This window comes from Spodoptera frugiperda, chromosome 6 (genome assembly GCF_023101765.2).
Source record: "Spodoptera frugiperda isolate SF20-4 chromosome 6, AGI-APGP_CSIRO_Sfru_2.0, whole genome shotgun sequence".
Lineage (NCBI taxonomy): Eukaryota > Metazoa > Arthropoda > Insecta > Lepidoptera > Noctuidae > Spodoptera > Spodoptera frugiperda.
In genome coordinates, this window is record NC_064217.1 from 6,872,997 (window position 1) to 6,888,080 (window position 15,084).

Consider the following 15,084-nt stretch of genomic DNA (forward strand, 5'->3'; position numbering starts at 1 on the left):
CAAAACGCATGGGAAATGCACGGATGACAATTCGTAATTGATGTCAATGTCAAAAGAAGTTTTTGGTAATTATTGACATTGACAGTGTTGATTGATTCGAAAGGTTCCTTTTTGCAAAAATATTAAGGCAGTCAATGCAAGTAATTAATTTCGTTAAGTGGTAGATATTATTCGTATTTTAGTTTCATTTCACTAAAACAGCTTCTTATCTTTGATAATTATTCAATAACATGGCTTCACCCTCACCAAAATCACCGGAACAAAGTGAAAAAACTAAACAATATGACCGGCAACTCCGGCTGTGGGGAGATCATGGTCAATCTGCGCTTGAACATGGACATATTTGTTTAATTAACGCTACAGCCTTAGGTACTGAAATATTAAAATCTATAGTATTGCCTGGAGTTGGTGCTATTACTATAGTTGACGATAAAGCAGTCAGTGATGAGGATATTGGAAGCAATTTCTTCTTGGAATGTTCCAGTAAGGACTTGAATAGAGGTACAGAGGCTCTGCGATTGTTACTAGAATTAAACCCGGCTGTCCGAGGGCATGCAGTTCAAGAGCCTACAGATCAAATTCTTAGAGAAAACCCTGATTTCTTCAAAGCTTTTAGTGTAGTTATAGCTACATCTCTTGGAGAAAAAACTATTCAGGATCTAGCTCAACATTTATGGAACATAAATGTCCCCTTAATCCTGTGTAGATCAGTTGGATTTTTAGGATCTTTCAGGATTCAAATGAAGGAACATGCAGTCATTGAAACTCATCCGGATAATGAACAAACTGATTTGAGGCTGGATGCACCATTCCAATCCTTAGCAGATTATTTGGACAGTTTTGATATAGATAATGTTGATCTGAAGGACCATGGCCACATACCATGGATTGTAATAATCTACAAAGCTGTGCAAAAATGGCAAGCCAGTAATCAAAATCGTTGGCCAATGAGTAGAAAAGAGAAGAATGAGGTGAAATCTATTATTGGTGAATTTATTAGAAGGGATGAAAATGATGTACCAATCAATGAAGAAAATTTTGAAGAAGCCATAAGAGCAGTTAACACTGCACTAATGCCAACATATTTACCTGTAAAGAGTCAAGAATTGTTGTACTGCAGTGCTGCTACTAACTTAACAAAGGATAGCACCCCTTTTTGGATAATGTGCTCTGCATTGAGAGGATTTGTTGAGGGTGAAGGTAAAGGCAAGCTGCCTGTGAAAGGTGTGTTACCAGACATGACTGCATCAACAGACCACTACATCAAATTACAGAATCTTTACAGAACTCAAGCTGCAATGGATGCTGAAATAGTGTATAGAAAAGTGCAACAAATTGTTGCCCAATTACATTGTGACAACATCAGTGAGGCTGATGTTAAATTGTTCTGTAGGCATGCCCATGACTTGCATCTTATTAGTGGGTCCAGTATAGCTTCAGAGTACCAACTAACTAGTTCAGTGGCTTCTTACATAGCCAGACATTTAGAGGAGCCTGATGTGATGATGGTACATTATGTGTTATTAAGAGCTGCTGAAATGTTTGCATCGGAACACTGTAGAGCTCCAGGTGATTGGGAACCTGAGAGTGACAGTGCTAAATTAAAAGCTTGTGTCACTAAACTCCTCAGTGATGTATCCTGTGCTCCTTTCCCTAAAGATGATCATGTCCATGAAATGTGTAGATATGGTGGAGCAGAAGTACACAGTGTGTCAGCATTTTTAGGTGGTTGTGTGGCTCACGAGGCCATTAAAATCGTAACTAAACAATATAAACCAGTGAACAATACATTTATATATGATGCTGCTTCTACCAACACTGCTACATTTACATTTTAAATGAATACTCACTTTAATAAATTATTTGTAAACAATATGGGATTTCATTTCATGTTTATGTAATGTTAGCACTACATGTTTTGATAGGGTAAAAATAAAATTGAATAAGTGCTATTATTCAAATACTTTACTATGAATTCAAGGATTTCATATTATTTATTTAACAGTACATAAAAGTTAAGTAGATACAAATGTCTACTTATTATAGTCAAGTTAGTATGTAAAACAAGACATTGATTTGTGATAAAAACCAACATTGCAGGGTGAAAAATATAAATTAAACAGTGACTACAATATAATTCTTCAAAGTTGTGTATTTAGATTGGACAATAACCACTTTAAAATCTTACAGTCAAAATATAAAAGAATTGGTGAAAATATTTTCATTAACAATTTCAACACATAAATTAAATAAAACATATCACATGACTAAAAATAATTGAAACAAACTATACATTTGGCTAAATCCTCATGGATGGCAATAGAAGGTTACACCATATAACAAGAGTAATCTGCTTTAAATATGCTTAAGACAGCATGGCCTCCAGAAGTATGTAACACAACATTGAGAATTTCTCAGATACCTACTTATTTCACCTAAGCCATAACTTCAACCGTAATGCATCTACACCATTAAGATAATATCGAAATAAGCGTTTGTCCCGAACAAAGCCGAGATTCTCATACAGCTTCAGTGCTGGTTTATTTGTGATTTCCGTTTCTAAAACTACTTCATCCGCACTGTCGTGTATCATTGCCTGTAACAGAAAGAATAAGTATTCTTATTGAGACAACCTTGAAATAATGCTATTGGAATTTGGGATTTGATTAGAATAAGCATAAAATATAAACTGAGGGCTCTTCTATATTGACTTACGACTACATACCTGTATTGCTTTTCGAACCAGTCTAGACCCAATCTTCCTCTTCCTATATTTCTCATCGACGGCTAACATAGCAATGTAGCCTCTTTTCACTACATTACGATGCATATCTAACTTACAAACGATGGCACCAATGCACTTCCCTTCGTGAGTTGCCAAGAAGCAAAGCTTAGGCCAGTTATGTATAAAATATCTATATGTATAGATGGAGTAGGGTTCTGACAAATCTTTTTGTATAAGTCTCATTATCTCTGGCATTTGAAGCTCAGATTCATATGAAATAATTTCAATTTCATCATCAGGCTGTTGCTCCTCTTTACTGACATTTTCGAGGCTTCCTAACGCATCATCAAAAGTACACCTGTCTGCTATGGGGGCAGGCGCGTCTATGCTTTCACGGTTACATGTTCCATCACTACACTGTACACTATTTACATCGTTCACGTCTTCACTGACTTCAATTGGAACATCATCTTGGCTTTCCGATTCGTGCTTCCGACTCTCAGGGCTTCCATTTGGATAATCACTAGTCCCATTGGTTAGGTTTCTATTGATGTTATTTATATGAAGAGTATTGGCTAAAGAGTCGCTTAAATTCTCTTGATTAGATATACTTATTTCATCTGGATTTTCAGGATCTTTGGCCTTTTTACTTTTGTTTTTCATATTCGTGCCCTTCTGACTGCACTTCATACTCTGAATATTTTCTTCGGTTAGTTGATTCATATTAACGTTATTCTAACTATAAATATTTACACACTCAAATGACTGTAAGCTCATATAAATTTCACATAAGCTTTCACGACAATACATACATCTTTTCCTTGTCAAAATTGTAGAAGAGTATCACCGACATCTTGGTAAGTATAAAAGCAACAGCTCCAATAAAAAGATGATCTGACTGTATCTCTGTGCGTTCTTACGATAAAATAGATAAATAGAAGTAAAATAATTTTACGGTAAATAAGAATTCTGAAAATACTTCTTGAAAATATACGAAATTTTTAATTTATATCCAATGCCTTCCACAATCACATTGCAAAAAAATATCAGTCGCATTACAGTATCACGAAACTGTAGTTGGTTAGGAGTTGGGCATTGTAATTTTCTTACAGAAAATGCAAGTAATCAGATAAAGAAAGAGATATTTTTAAAGCTTAAAATGTAACACAAATCTATACCTGAAACGGTACTTGGTGTTACCAAATAAAACACAATGTTACTATAATAATAAAATCATTGCCGTATTTTTATTTGTGTAAACTTTCCATAAATCTTAGTAATTTAGTGGAAAACTAAAATTATCTGTAACGTATTCCTAAAATAAACGGCCATAAAGCCTAACAATAAGGTAATTTTAAGATTGAGTTTCACTTTTGTATTTTTAAGAAGCAGAACAGCGATTTAAAGTTACTTACCTACCTACTTTGCCTAAAAGGTAACCAAGGTAGGTATATCTAGCAACTAATATACTGTAAAGGTTAAACAATAAATAAAACATACAAAATCAATGTCTGTCAATCGTTCGCACAGTTGAATTTACTACCATCTGCTTTCTATTCCCATTCTTCATTTAAACATCGTTATGTGATCTCATTTTATAATATTATCTAATCTTATTTACAAAAACGGTATCAATAATAGTTAATCCAACTACAAAATTTAACGCACTATTGAGGAAAACTTAACGGTCAAATTGATATACTTAACTACTTAAAATGATTCAACGAGTTAAAAACCTTTTTTGGATGCGAATGGTGTGAGTACCAATGATTCCAGCAGGTAAATCACTCACCTGACAATGGCTTAGAGGAGTTTAAAAATATAGGTAGGTACTTAAGTACGCATCTACATACCTACCTACCTACAACAAAAGTAGTTCGACTACTACTTATTTATGTGGCTAAGCGAACTGTAAGTTACTCAGGTGAAACATAAATATTAGTCTTTGACAATTGATACTTTTTAACAAAATCAGAGGCATGATTTGTATCAATACACATTTATTGATAAATTGTAGAGTTCGACTTAGCGCCCAACGCGAACGCTTTGCTGACGTCATGAAGAGAATCAACATGGCTGGCGGGCGACTGAAAGCGCGCGCGTGTACCGCCGCGGTAGGTGGTGTGCTTGGTTCTAGTTGTACGAGTACTCGACTCGATCGACTCGAGACTCGAGTTCAGTACCCGGTTGACAGCCGGTGAGGCGGCGGCGTGACGTGGTGCTCCAAGCGTGTTATACGCGCACGCCGCCTCTGCGCGATTTTCTATTAATTGTAAATAATTTTTGTATACAAAATATAAGACGTGCTAATACAGAACAGTAACTATTCAGTGTGTGATTACCTAAGCTGTTCTTACAGTCAATCTGATATTGTGTTGTTTATTTATACGGACCACGTTATGTAGTGTCTTTGATACGATTTACTCTACTAGGGAGTAACGATTAACGTAATATTCGCAATCAAAACATGCATGTATTTATTAATTGAATGACGTATTAAGGGATTATACATTCGTTCAATGTTGTGTGCTTGATTACTTACAGTAATTTTAGTGTGCGTAGGTAAATGACTGCCTTCGATGGATATAAACAAAAAAGTGTTACGGATGATTTTCAATAAATCCTCCAAAGTGCTGGAAAATCCATTTGGAATTTGATGATTATAATATAATCAACAATGGCGGACCGTGAACGTCCTGCGAAAACCCCCATTAGGGTGGGTTTTTATGACATCGAGAGGACCATTGGCAAGGGAAATTTTGCCGTCGTTAAGTTAGCACGACATCGAATAACGAAGACTGAGGTAAGGAAATCTGTTGTTTTCTCATTTATAACATTAATTAAAGAAAGAAAACGTAAAATAAAATCTACTTAATTTGGTAAACCAGGACCATAAATAGGTAGGCCCGTAGTAGGTACGTACAAGAAACAGCGTGGGTAGTTTTTAAAATCGTCGAAAATAACCCATTAACGTAATGTTAGAACAAAGCTAAACGTGGGGAAATCCATGTTTTCATTAATATACCTACGTACGTACGTAAAACAAACAAATCGAGCTAATAAAAAACGTGCATACTTATCAGCTTACTAGTTTCAGATAAAAATTGATGTCATTAACACGAGCACCTTCCCGAATAAGCTTAATCTTTACAAAACACTGGCTTTTGTAAGGCCAAACTTTATTGTTTATTAATGTAACAGAAAAAGGATCCATTTATAATTCAAGGGTTAACATTACATTGTGTGGGATGAATTAATTTAAGTCTTGTTCAATATAACTCTCATATTTTAGAATAGCCGTCGAAATTTACATTTGTCCAGTACCTAAATATTTTCCAAAACACGCAATTGGGTTAACTCATATTGTTTCGTTATTCCATCAGAATTTCTAAATGGCCTTATTGGTTCAGCTGTTGCATCTTAATGAGCCATAAAACGAAGTAACAAAAAGTAGTTATAGTGAAAATACCTAATTAATCAATAACTCATTAGTTATGCATAATCGCAAGTCCGTTGTTTTTTCCAACTAGCCTGACTGGCCTTAATTTATGCGGTTCTTTAGGTACGAAGAGAAAGTAACCTAAGCGAAAACTTGACACAATCACAATAGATAACTAGGTGTAAAAACAACTATAAGTATAGTCCTAAAATGACCAACTTACAAAATGACCCAAAATGGAGATTTCGCAGACCTCTGTGCAAGGCTTTTTGTATCGAAAAATATTTCACATGTTGCGTAAGCCTATTTAAAATTCAAGCTTTTTGAAGGCCATACTTTTCTTCATTCCCGCATTTGAAGAGTAAAAGACAGGCAGGTTTCGTTGATTTTCATGAAAATCGGTAAGAAAAATCTCATTGAAGAAATAAAGTCCCATTCGAAGAACACTGTTAAGTTAACGATACACATCTAGATTAGACCGTGTTGGTCCAATTAGGTATTTGTGTTTATGCATTCTTCGCAGTCGTATCAGACGATTTTCTGTAAATCAATTAACTAGTAAGTAGCAGCACGATGATGCGTCGAAAAGATTTCTTGGACTCGCTCTTATCTAAATAATTATCACCTCGGGATGTGTCAGACTCGATAGCACACCTTTCGTGGAAATCTGAACTCTATGATCTTAATCATAATGCTAGGAATTACATAGTTAATAGAGGTCCTTACCTTACCTACAAAAAATGTGTGTAGGTACATAACCTTCTCTTCAATACGAGTTCAATAGTCGCCAAAATTATTAGAAACCCTCATCATATTAGTCACGTTTGTAAGCCGTATGTATAAGTTTTTATTTAAGTTTACTACGACAACATCATTGTTCTAGTGGTTTGTTTAACTTCATAAGACTTCGCTAACGGAAATTGAACTTTATATATTGATTGAGACACGTTCATTGTAGCATTAATTTTACAATATAATTAATATCTAAGCAGTTAGAGAAACAAATGTGTGCCAACGTCCTACAGTTGTTGGAAGTATAGCAACCGGGTGGGATATAGAATCGACGATTGAGACTTCTTAAGTGTCAGCGACCGGTCGGTCGGCTGGTAACCCAGTCATTGTGGAGTAGACCCACTCATGATTCTCGTTCCTAAAATCTTTGGACTCGAGTTGGCACGCCCATTATCGCACTCATGGTCCTGCAAAAAGCACCGAATCCACTTCGAATTTCAAAGAAATAATGGAACTCTAAAAGTAATATTGCTCAAGAGTGTATAGGAGCAAAATGTCGCTGTAAAGGTCATTTTCTATTTGTAAACTTCAAACTGAAGTATGTTTGTAGTAGATACGGTGAACGTAGATTGCATTTTACCTACCTATCTATATAGAATATAAATGATTAGTTTAGAGAAGTCTCTTAACGTTGAAACGTTGAACTTGAAAGTTTGATAGAAGGATTACAGTAAAATAAGAGCATAAATAATAAATTGCATTTGATACAGCGATTATTGTAAAATTCATATCATATAAAGTCTAATTGGGGAGAATACATTTATAGAGTCAAATAACTAAAAATATTTTTTACTAGTTTTGTTTTTAAATTGAAAACTTACTAAGTACGTGAAGGAACTAAGATTCGGAAAGATACAACAAAATGTTTCAGATACTTAATTTGATCAATATTACTTTCGTCTAATAATCATCGAAGTGAAATGGGTACACGTTACTGAAGCCAAACGTTTCAATCGTTAACTGAAGAAATAACTATTTCAATAGCCACCAGGTATAAAAGGCTACTTACAGTCGTACGAGTCTATGGCACCGAAGTGGGTCATTGGCCGAATACTGTACATCGTCGTCGTTGTGAATGACTCACGGCGCACGGACTGCGTTTATGAACGACTTTTTAACTGGCGATTACATCGATTTCAGGGTTCTTGTTATAGCTAATGCGGAATATAAATAAAGACTTTTGTTTAGAATCGACGGTGAACATGACGCATCGCAGAAAGTGACTTACGAGGACGCGACGTTGAATGAATGCACCGAAATAACAGAATGAACGCCCTCGGCCTTCGCTACTGTACTGATTTGCTGTATGGTTACCTTAAACAAGCTTGTATACCGTAAATCTTGTTTAATGTTTACAATATTAGTGAGATCTGTTACTCAGTCGATTGGACTTTAGGAAACTTTTTGAAAATAAACCTGATGTAGGTAGAGCTTGTTAGCTTTGAGATTCCTTGAATCATCTCTCCTCTATAGATTCAACTTCTACAATTAAAACATAACTCTTCCTAACTTTCAAGTAAATGTGCAAGCGGCGCTGCAAGCCGGCGTAAATGTAAACAAAGCGCCAAAAAAGTAATTTGAAAAAGTTGGCGAAACATTATGTTTCGAGGAACGCAGCTATCAATCAGTGATTCAGCGTAGTCGGTTGGATGAGGTCGAAACGAGCGTCGGCGGCGGGCTGCCGCGTCCAGAAATACCACGGCATCGACCTTGCTCTGGTGCACGCATCGTGTTGTTTTTATTATTTTACTTTTTTCAGTGTGAGCCGTTAACACCAAGGTGACGGCCAGACATTCGGCGCTCCAAACGCGTAGTCATCGGTTTCATAGCTCGTGTTGGGAAACATTTCATTCATATGCTTTAACATTAGCGACCTACGTTCATTGTATTCTTGAATATTTAATCACCTTTACTAATGACTAGGTAGGTAGATTATGCGTTTCTTTATGTATGTCTTTGACGTCTCAATATGAATACGCCAGCCAGTTAACGCAAATGCCACACAAACAATTCATCGTAGTCGTGGTGTAAAATTGATAAACGATGTGTGCCTAGACAGTTTGAATCATTGCGTTGCGTTGCGCTTGGTAAAATAAAGAAAGCGCGATCATCAAGGAGATGCGTGATCGGTACAAGTCTGGCGAATATTTTGCCAGGAAATCATATAGCATGGCACGCGCTCCGTTTACACTGCTTGAAAAATGTGCGCTTGACGCAAATGCGTTATCTATTTTGGAACTCTGCGTCAGTAGCTGGTTGTTATCTACACTTTGCAGTCTGGCGGTCACCCTCGTCGTCTTCTCCGTCTTTAGTTTGGAAACTTTCTCTTTATATTTTTTCATACGTGATTGCACATTAAACTACTTCTATGTTGAAACTACTCGCACTAGGATCAGTTTATCAACAGATAATTCACCATGATAACGTGGAGACACGCGTGTTTGTTTGCTCTCGATAAGTAGTTATCTCCTGTCATGACGTCAATAGTTCATTTTGAATTGAAAATGGTGGTAATAAAATTGTACGTTAGGTACAAATCTCTTTAATTGATGTACTTATATCTAGTGACGTATTTGTTAAAGTGTTTCAATTGTTCCTGTGGCAATATTTATGTTTCTATTAGGTACAGTACCTATTATGTGTCAAGAACTAGTAGAAATAGTTTTAGTGTCTACTTGGACATAAGCAATGTAATATGGAAGTAACAAAACTGCTGCTAAACTGAATGCTCTATGTGATGTCTTCCGTTTTCATCCTTGAAAAAGTTGTCTGTAGTGGTCCGGACGACATGATGGAAGGGGGGCACTAGAATGGAGGGTACTACGCTCCCCGACGTCGGCGTCGCTTCGTGCAGCGTACTACATTTACTAGGAGTTGCCTACTCTTGCGTCCATTGTTTTGAAATGCGTAGGTGGAAGACTGTAACGGAACAATTTCCCACTATTTAGATTTACGTCTTCTAAACTGTGTAAGCTATTGAATACAACTTACTATTAAGATACAGTTATAAAAACAGACAAATATTAAAATTGTTCAAGTGTAGGATGGTTTATCTCGAACAACACAAGTTTGTCTCTGTTGTTTTAAGATGTCATTTAAATATTCCATAAATTAATTTTATATCACACCCACTGGCTTTATCTTAATTTACATTTTCGCTGTTCATGTCCGCCTACTGTATTTTTGTCTACCTTGTGAAATGTTATCTTCTATTCACAACGTTTATCAAAAGACTCTTATTACCGCACAGCATTTTGCGAATTTTCCTTACACCCTTGCTAAGGATTGTAGAGGAGAAAATGAATATTATCTATCTTACTCCCACGTATGCTGTCCCGCTTTGGCGAGTATATTGATCGTCGTCTAGACTTGTTGATTGTGGCTGAAGGGCTTAACGTCCCTGAATTTGGCCGAAGCTTGGGCTTCTGCTTAGGTACTAAAATACGTGATTCATTTTCGTATATGCTCCTGAATTTTGGGAACCTTTTATAATACTGTTAGTGTTACCCATGTAGGTATTTGGACTACTCTTCAAGAAGGAAAATACTCTGTCTATTTTTGTGGACGGGTTTTCCTCGTTTGAAATAGCCGTGAGACGTTTTGCGTTAGCATAATGTAATAATACAATTTGACAACCATTAGAAGCATGCAGTACTTACATGCAAATTCAAATCAAGTGTAATGCCGTCATTATACTCGTTGGATAATTTGTCTTAATTTCTTATTGTCGGTGTACTTATTCTATTGAAGGCGCCATTAACGGCAGCAAGCTAATCAAACATCTATTCATTGCAAACATTATCATAATTAAGCGATAAAAATTCGCCGTTAATTATGATAAATTGACACTTGCATGCGTGATTCGATCAATAATAAATGCACAGATTACCAGCTGGTATTGACGTAATACTTTTGTATTGAATTCAAGATGTGTACGGTATGGATTTAAAGTTCAATATACATTTGAAACTTTCCATATAATTAATGTAAATATATCTGTATTAGTTAGTCGTAATATACAAAAATGGTATGTACAAATCGGCATTATACATACATAACTATTTATGTTTGACGAAATTTGTATTTCACCGTTGATATTTTTAGACAGCAGCGCCCAAATTGAATTCAGGTGCATGCGACAGAATACGGTAGTTTCTGGGAATTTATACATAATACCTACTCCAATACCCTTGAATTATTTTAGTCTAAATGTCCAATTACATTTACACTGAATTTAGATGAATAAAACATTATTAAAGGTATTTGTGGGTCATTTCAACGAATAAGTAAGTACTTTTCGATAGAGTTAAACATTTTCATTAAAAGGATTGCTTAAAAATGTGGAAAGCCAAGAAAAATGAAGAACACCTCTCAAAAAGACAATGGCGACATTCATTTGAATCTCAAAGTATGATAATGAACACTCAAACTCAAACAGTTGAAGAAGTGTAAATTAACAGAAGTGGATACGAACTCTGTTTTTATGCGACAATTTTAAATATCTTGCAATTCAATCACCCTCTTTATTGGGTTGTGCTAAAACCTACACGCATGTAACTATGGAAAGTCATTTGCTTTTTGTTTAAAAGCATCAGATTATCTTTGACCTGCCATTATATTTTGTAAAGAACATCGACTTCATTTTGTATTAAAAAATGTCATGAAGTGATATTTGTCTAGCCAGCTATACGAGTAGTAGCCAAGAATGGCTATTTACTTTGACACATGCTTGGTAAATTATCGTCACTATATACGCAGGTAAATTGAGGCTGTGAATTCAAGAGTCGCGACATAGAGTCACCACGTAGGTCTCAATTGATTAACAGTTAGGTGTGAATTATGAGAACTTCGTTGTCACGCTGTTAGAAGGCTAGTGCTAATTTATTACCGACCTCTTAATTTTACTTATTAGGGATTCTGACTGAAGGGGACAAATGTGCGTCACTGTTATTGAGTGACATTATTAATAGCTAGCCATCTAACAGGTAATTTTTGTGGGTGTTGTCAACTTGGAAACGTAGCACGTGGCTGATAATAGCGGTGTGGATCAATCTGTGTGTGGTGTCGTTGTAATTACCTATAAATATAACATTTCTTTCATAGATACGAATGTAACGAGATGATAAGATCACGTGTTTAATATAGACACATCGCGTACACCCACCTTTCAGCCAGTTATGTTGAGTAGTCTCACGTAATAGATGGACAGACATTGATATAAATTCATGTTTTATCGTAACACAAATTTTCAGCGTTCCTTGGATATTTTGGACTAAATACATACACATCATGTCGATCGACCCGTGTATAAAATGAAAATCTTAAAGATTTTTGCCTCGAACACGATAATGGTCGACTAACAACAACAGTTGCTAACATAAACTATTGTGATTCCCGGAATAATGTAGCTCAGAAATTAATGACGTCGTTCATAGGATTTAATAACCGATTAAGTAATCAGCGTCGATGAATACGTAAGAACTATTGTTTCTTAGTCTGAGATGTAATCGGCATTGTTAAGGAAGACTGATGTTGATGAAACAGTTTCATTCAGAAGTAGGGAATTTAGGTATAAACAGTTGTAATCAGACGGTACGTAATGAAATAATCTGTTAGTGTAACTATAATAAACCTGCGCAAATAAACTCCTTAATTAATTTATTTGATAAACTAGCCGATTTTTCCATTTTCCTCTTGTTATACGTGATCTGTTGATTTATGTATGGGGAAACAACGTAATCTGCAAGCTGTTGCACTGTCCGCAAGTGTACCTAATGGCAAATAATACTATCACGACCGTATTTCCCCGAAGGTTAGAAAACATCACAACGCATTTCGTCATTTTTTAAACACTTTCCTGTATTTTAGACTTCGGAGTTCTTAGAGGTAGAAATATAAAATTCGTGATGATACTGAGTTCTTTTGCACGAGCAATGTCAGAGTCATCGGTAGAAAAGACCGCGTCGATTGCCTCATCGAGCAATTATACTGGAAATAATGAAGTGAAATCCGTATAAGGAAAAGTTGAGCAATATTCTTGTAATTAAAGGTGCGCTGTAGCACAATGCTCAGGTTTTTGTTCGTTATCTTTTGGTTTGTTTGGCATATTATGGGAATATTTCTTGCAACGCCCAATGTTTGACGTGTTCAGTTCGTTGGAACTGGTGGAACAATGGGGTTAGCGGGCACTGACCCCCTCAAGTTTCTCAACCGTGGAGGTTATAACGTGGTTCGAGGTGTATAGTATCCGTAACACGATGCATCCGGATATGTAGGCTGGTCGAGGCGTCCTCGGTTCATTTCGTTAGAAAAGTCTTTCCGCGTTGTGCAATCGAGATTCCACAACGGACAGTTACCTCTCCAGTTACCTACAAGACGTTGCAGTTGCTACTTCGGGCGGATTGTATTAAATTCCACCGAGACATGTTTAAATAATCAAAGGTATTGTATTATAAATACCTACTAAACACATAACATTGTGTGTTGGCTGTCAGTTGTTGTATTATTACGTTATTTGTAAAGAATTTGTTTGATGTCGTTGCTATAACGAATTATGTAACTGCCTCGGTACTCACGTGGTTCTTCATAAGAAAACACTAGATATGTACACTATATACGTAGTTTATGACGCATACCTGAATAAGGTCAATCTCTTGTCCATTTTTCATGTCATCATCAAAATAATGGACTTATTTATGTTATACCTAATTATAAAAAATGACGATAAGGCTGTTTTGTTTTGGTCCTGATAATTAACTAACTACGTAAGTGTATTGCGTTCTTAAAAATTGTTGTATCAATGATTGGGGAATTTATAGCATTTTGATGGTTATCTAATTACCAATTAATGGGTTTATTACTGGATTTCCTTAATGAATCCATTGATTGCAATATTCGAGGATATTTTGAATTGAACAATTTTCTCTAAGCACTTTGTCTTCAATGGAAGAACAATGGAGCTATAAAACAACTGGCTTGTAGTCTGTCACGTGTACAATGACTAATGCCAGTATTATACAATAATTAACAGATTGCCACTTAATTGGACTAAGTAGACATTACATTTTCTCTTTCATTTGTCACTTAGTATCGTGTTTTGCCGCTTTCTACATTTATGCCGAGTAAGTATTCTAAAACGAAACGACTTAATGCGATTTGGACTGACAGCCGAATGGCTCTGTACAATGAACAAAAACGTTAAAAAACATTACTGGAACACGAGATTACCTTTAATTTTTTATTTCGTTGTGAATTTAATCATTTTAATTAGTTGGTGGCCATTTAATTATGTGATACTGTGATATTAGTTCCATTTTACCCATTGGCTACGGAGTAAAAAAGCACCATGTAGAAGCATGTTGCTGCATTATAATGATTTGCAATGCATTTTTGTTATGCACCGTCGATACACGTGGTTAATATTAGCAACGGAAATCATTATTCTTGATATCAAGAGGCATATTTCTTTTGCATCTATGTGTACATGAATCTTATTAGGATTTCTATTTTTGGACGAATATAAGTAAGTCGCACGGATGCTGATGTCATAGTCAATACTTCTATTGACATTTGCAATACATTGCAGGTGTGGTTGTAGTAGACATACAGATGAGAGAGATCTGTACAGAGACAAACAAATTAAGTAGTCTGTTTTCACGGTATTTGAATACTATTCATGCAATCATTAGCGGATGGCGTTTGGTTCAAAGTATAAAGAAAACTCTAGAAGTAAAGAATTCAAAGACACACTGGATTATTTGTCGAAGACTATCATTGTCTTGTTACGTAAGTTCAAATATATGGATCTGGAATAGGGGTGTTTTCCAATGTAGTGACGTAAGAGAGTCGTGTGCGCAGTGCTGCTATCTGTTCAATGAGGTCAATGTCAGAGCAGCTGACCGGTAGTTCAGATTCTATTACTGCATTTACAATCATTACTGTCCCTGTGTTCTGTTCTAATAATATTAACTATGTCCAAGAAATCGTGTTTGTAGGATACTGGAAGATAATTTTCAACACATGTACGTACTTGATACGGAATTTCAATTTATATTCTGAGTCCGCGTTGGATTTTCCATCCTTTAAACAGTTATTTCTTTTGAAAGGTCGAGTGTAGTAGGCTTGTTGG

The 15,084-nt window shown here is 35.8% G+C and overlaps 3 protein-coding genes across 3 annotated transcripts in view; 2 read left to right on the forward strand and 1 right to left on the reverse strand.

Moving 5' to 3' along the window:
- The first annotated feature begins 67 nt into the window (after positions 1–67).
- On the forward strand, positions 68–1,873 carry LOC118281876 (NEDD8-activating enzyme E1 regulatory subunit). The gene has a single exon (XM_035602645.2). The coding sequence runs from the start codon at positions 231–233 to the stop codon at positions 1,836–1,838; it is 1,608 nt and encodes a 535-aa protein (XP_035458538.2). The 5' UTR covers positions 68–230; the 3' UTR covers positions 1,839–1,873.
- A 254-nt stretch (positions 1,874–2,127) lies between these two features.
- On the reverse strand, positions 2,128–3,793 carry LOC118281877 (N-alpha-acetyltransferase 30). The gene is made up of 2 exons (XM_035602646.2): positions 2,726–3,793; positions 2,128–2,596 (listed from the first exon to the last, which is right to left on the reverse strand). The coding sequence occupies exons 1-2, from the start codon at positions 3,446–3,448 to the stop codon at positions 2,432–2,434; spliced, it is 888 nt and encodes a 295-aa protein (XP_035458539.2). The 5' UTR covers positions 3,449–3,793; the 3' UTR covers positions 2,128–2,431.
- A 1,025-nt stretch (positions 3,794–4,818) lies between these two features.
- Positions 4,819–15,084, forward strand: part of LOC118281875 (serine/threonine-protein kinase SIK2) — a 37,964-nt gene continuing 27,698 nt past the window's right edge. The window contains exon 1 of the mRNA XM_035602644.2: positions 4,819–5,528. Within this exon, the coding sequence (XP_035458537.2) occupies positions 5,403–5,528 (126 nt within the window). The 5' untranslated portion in view covers positions 4,819–5,402. The remainder of the gene's footprint in view (positions 5,529–15,084) is intronic.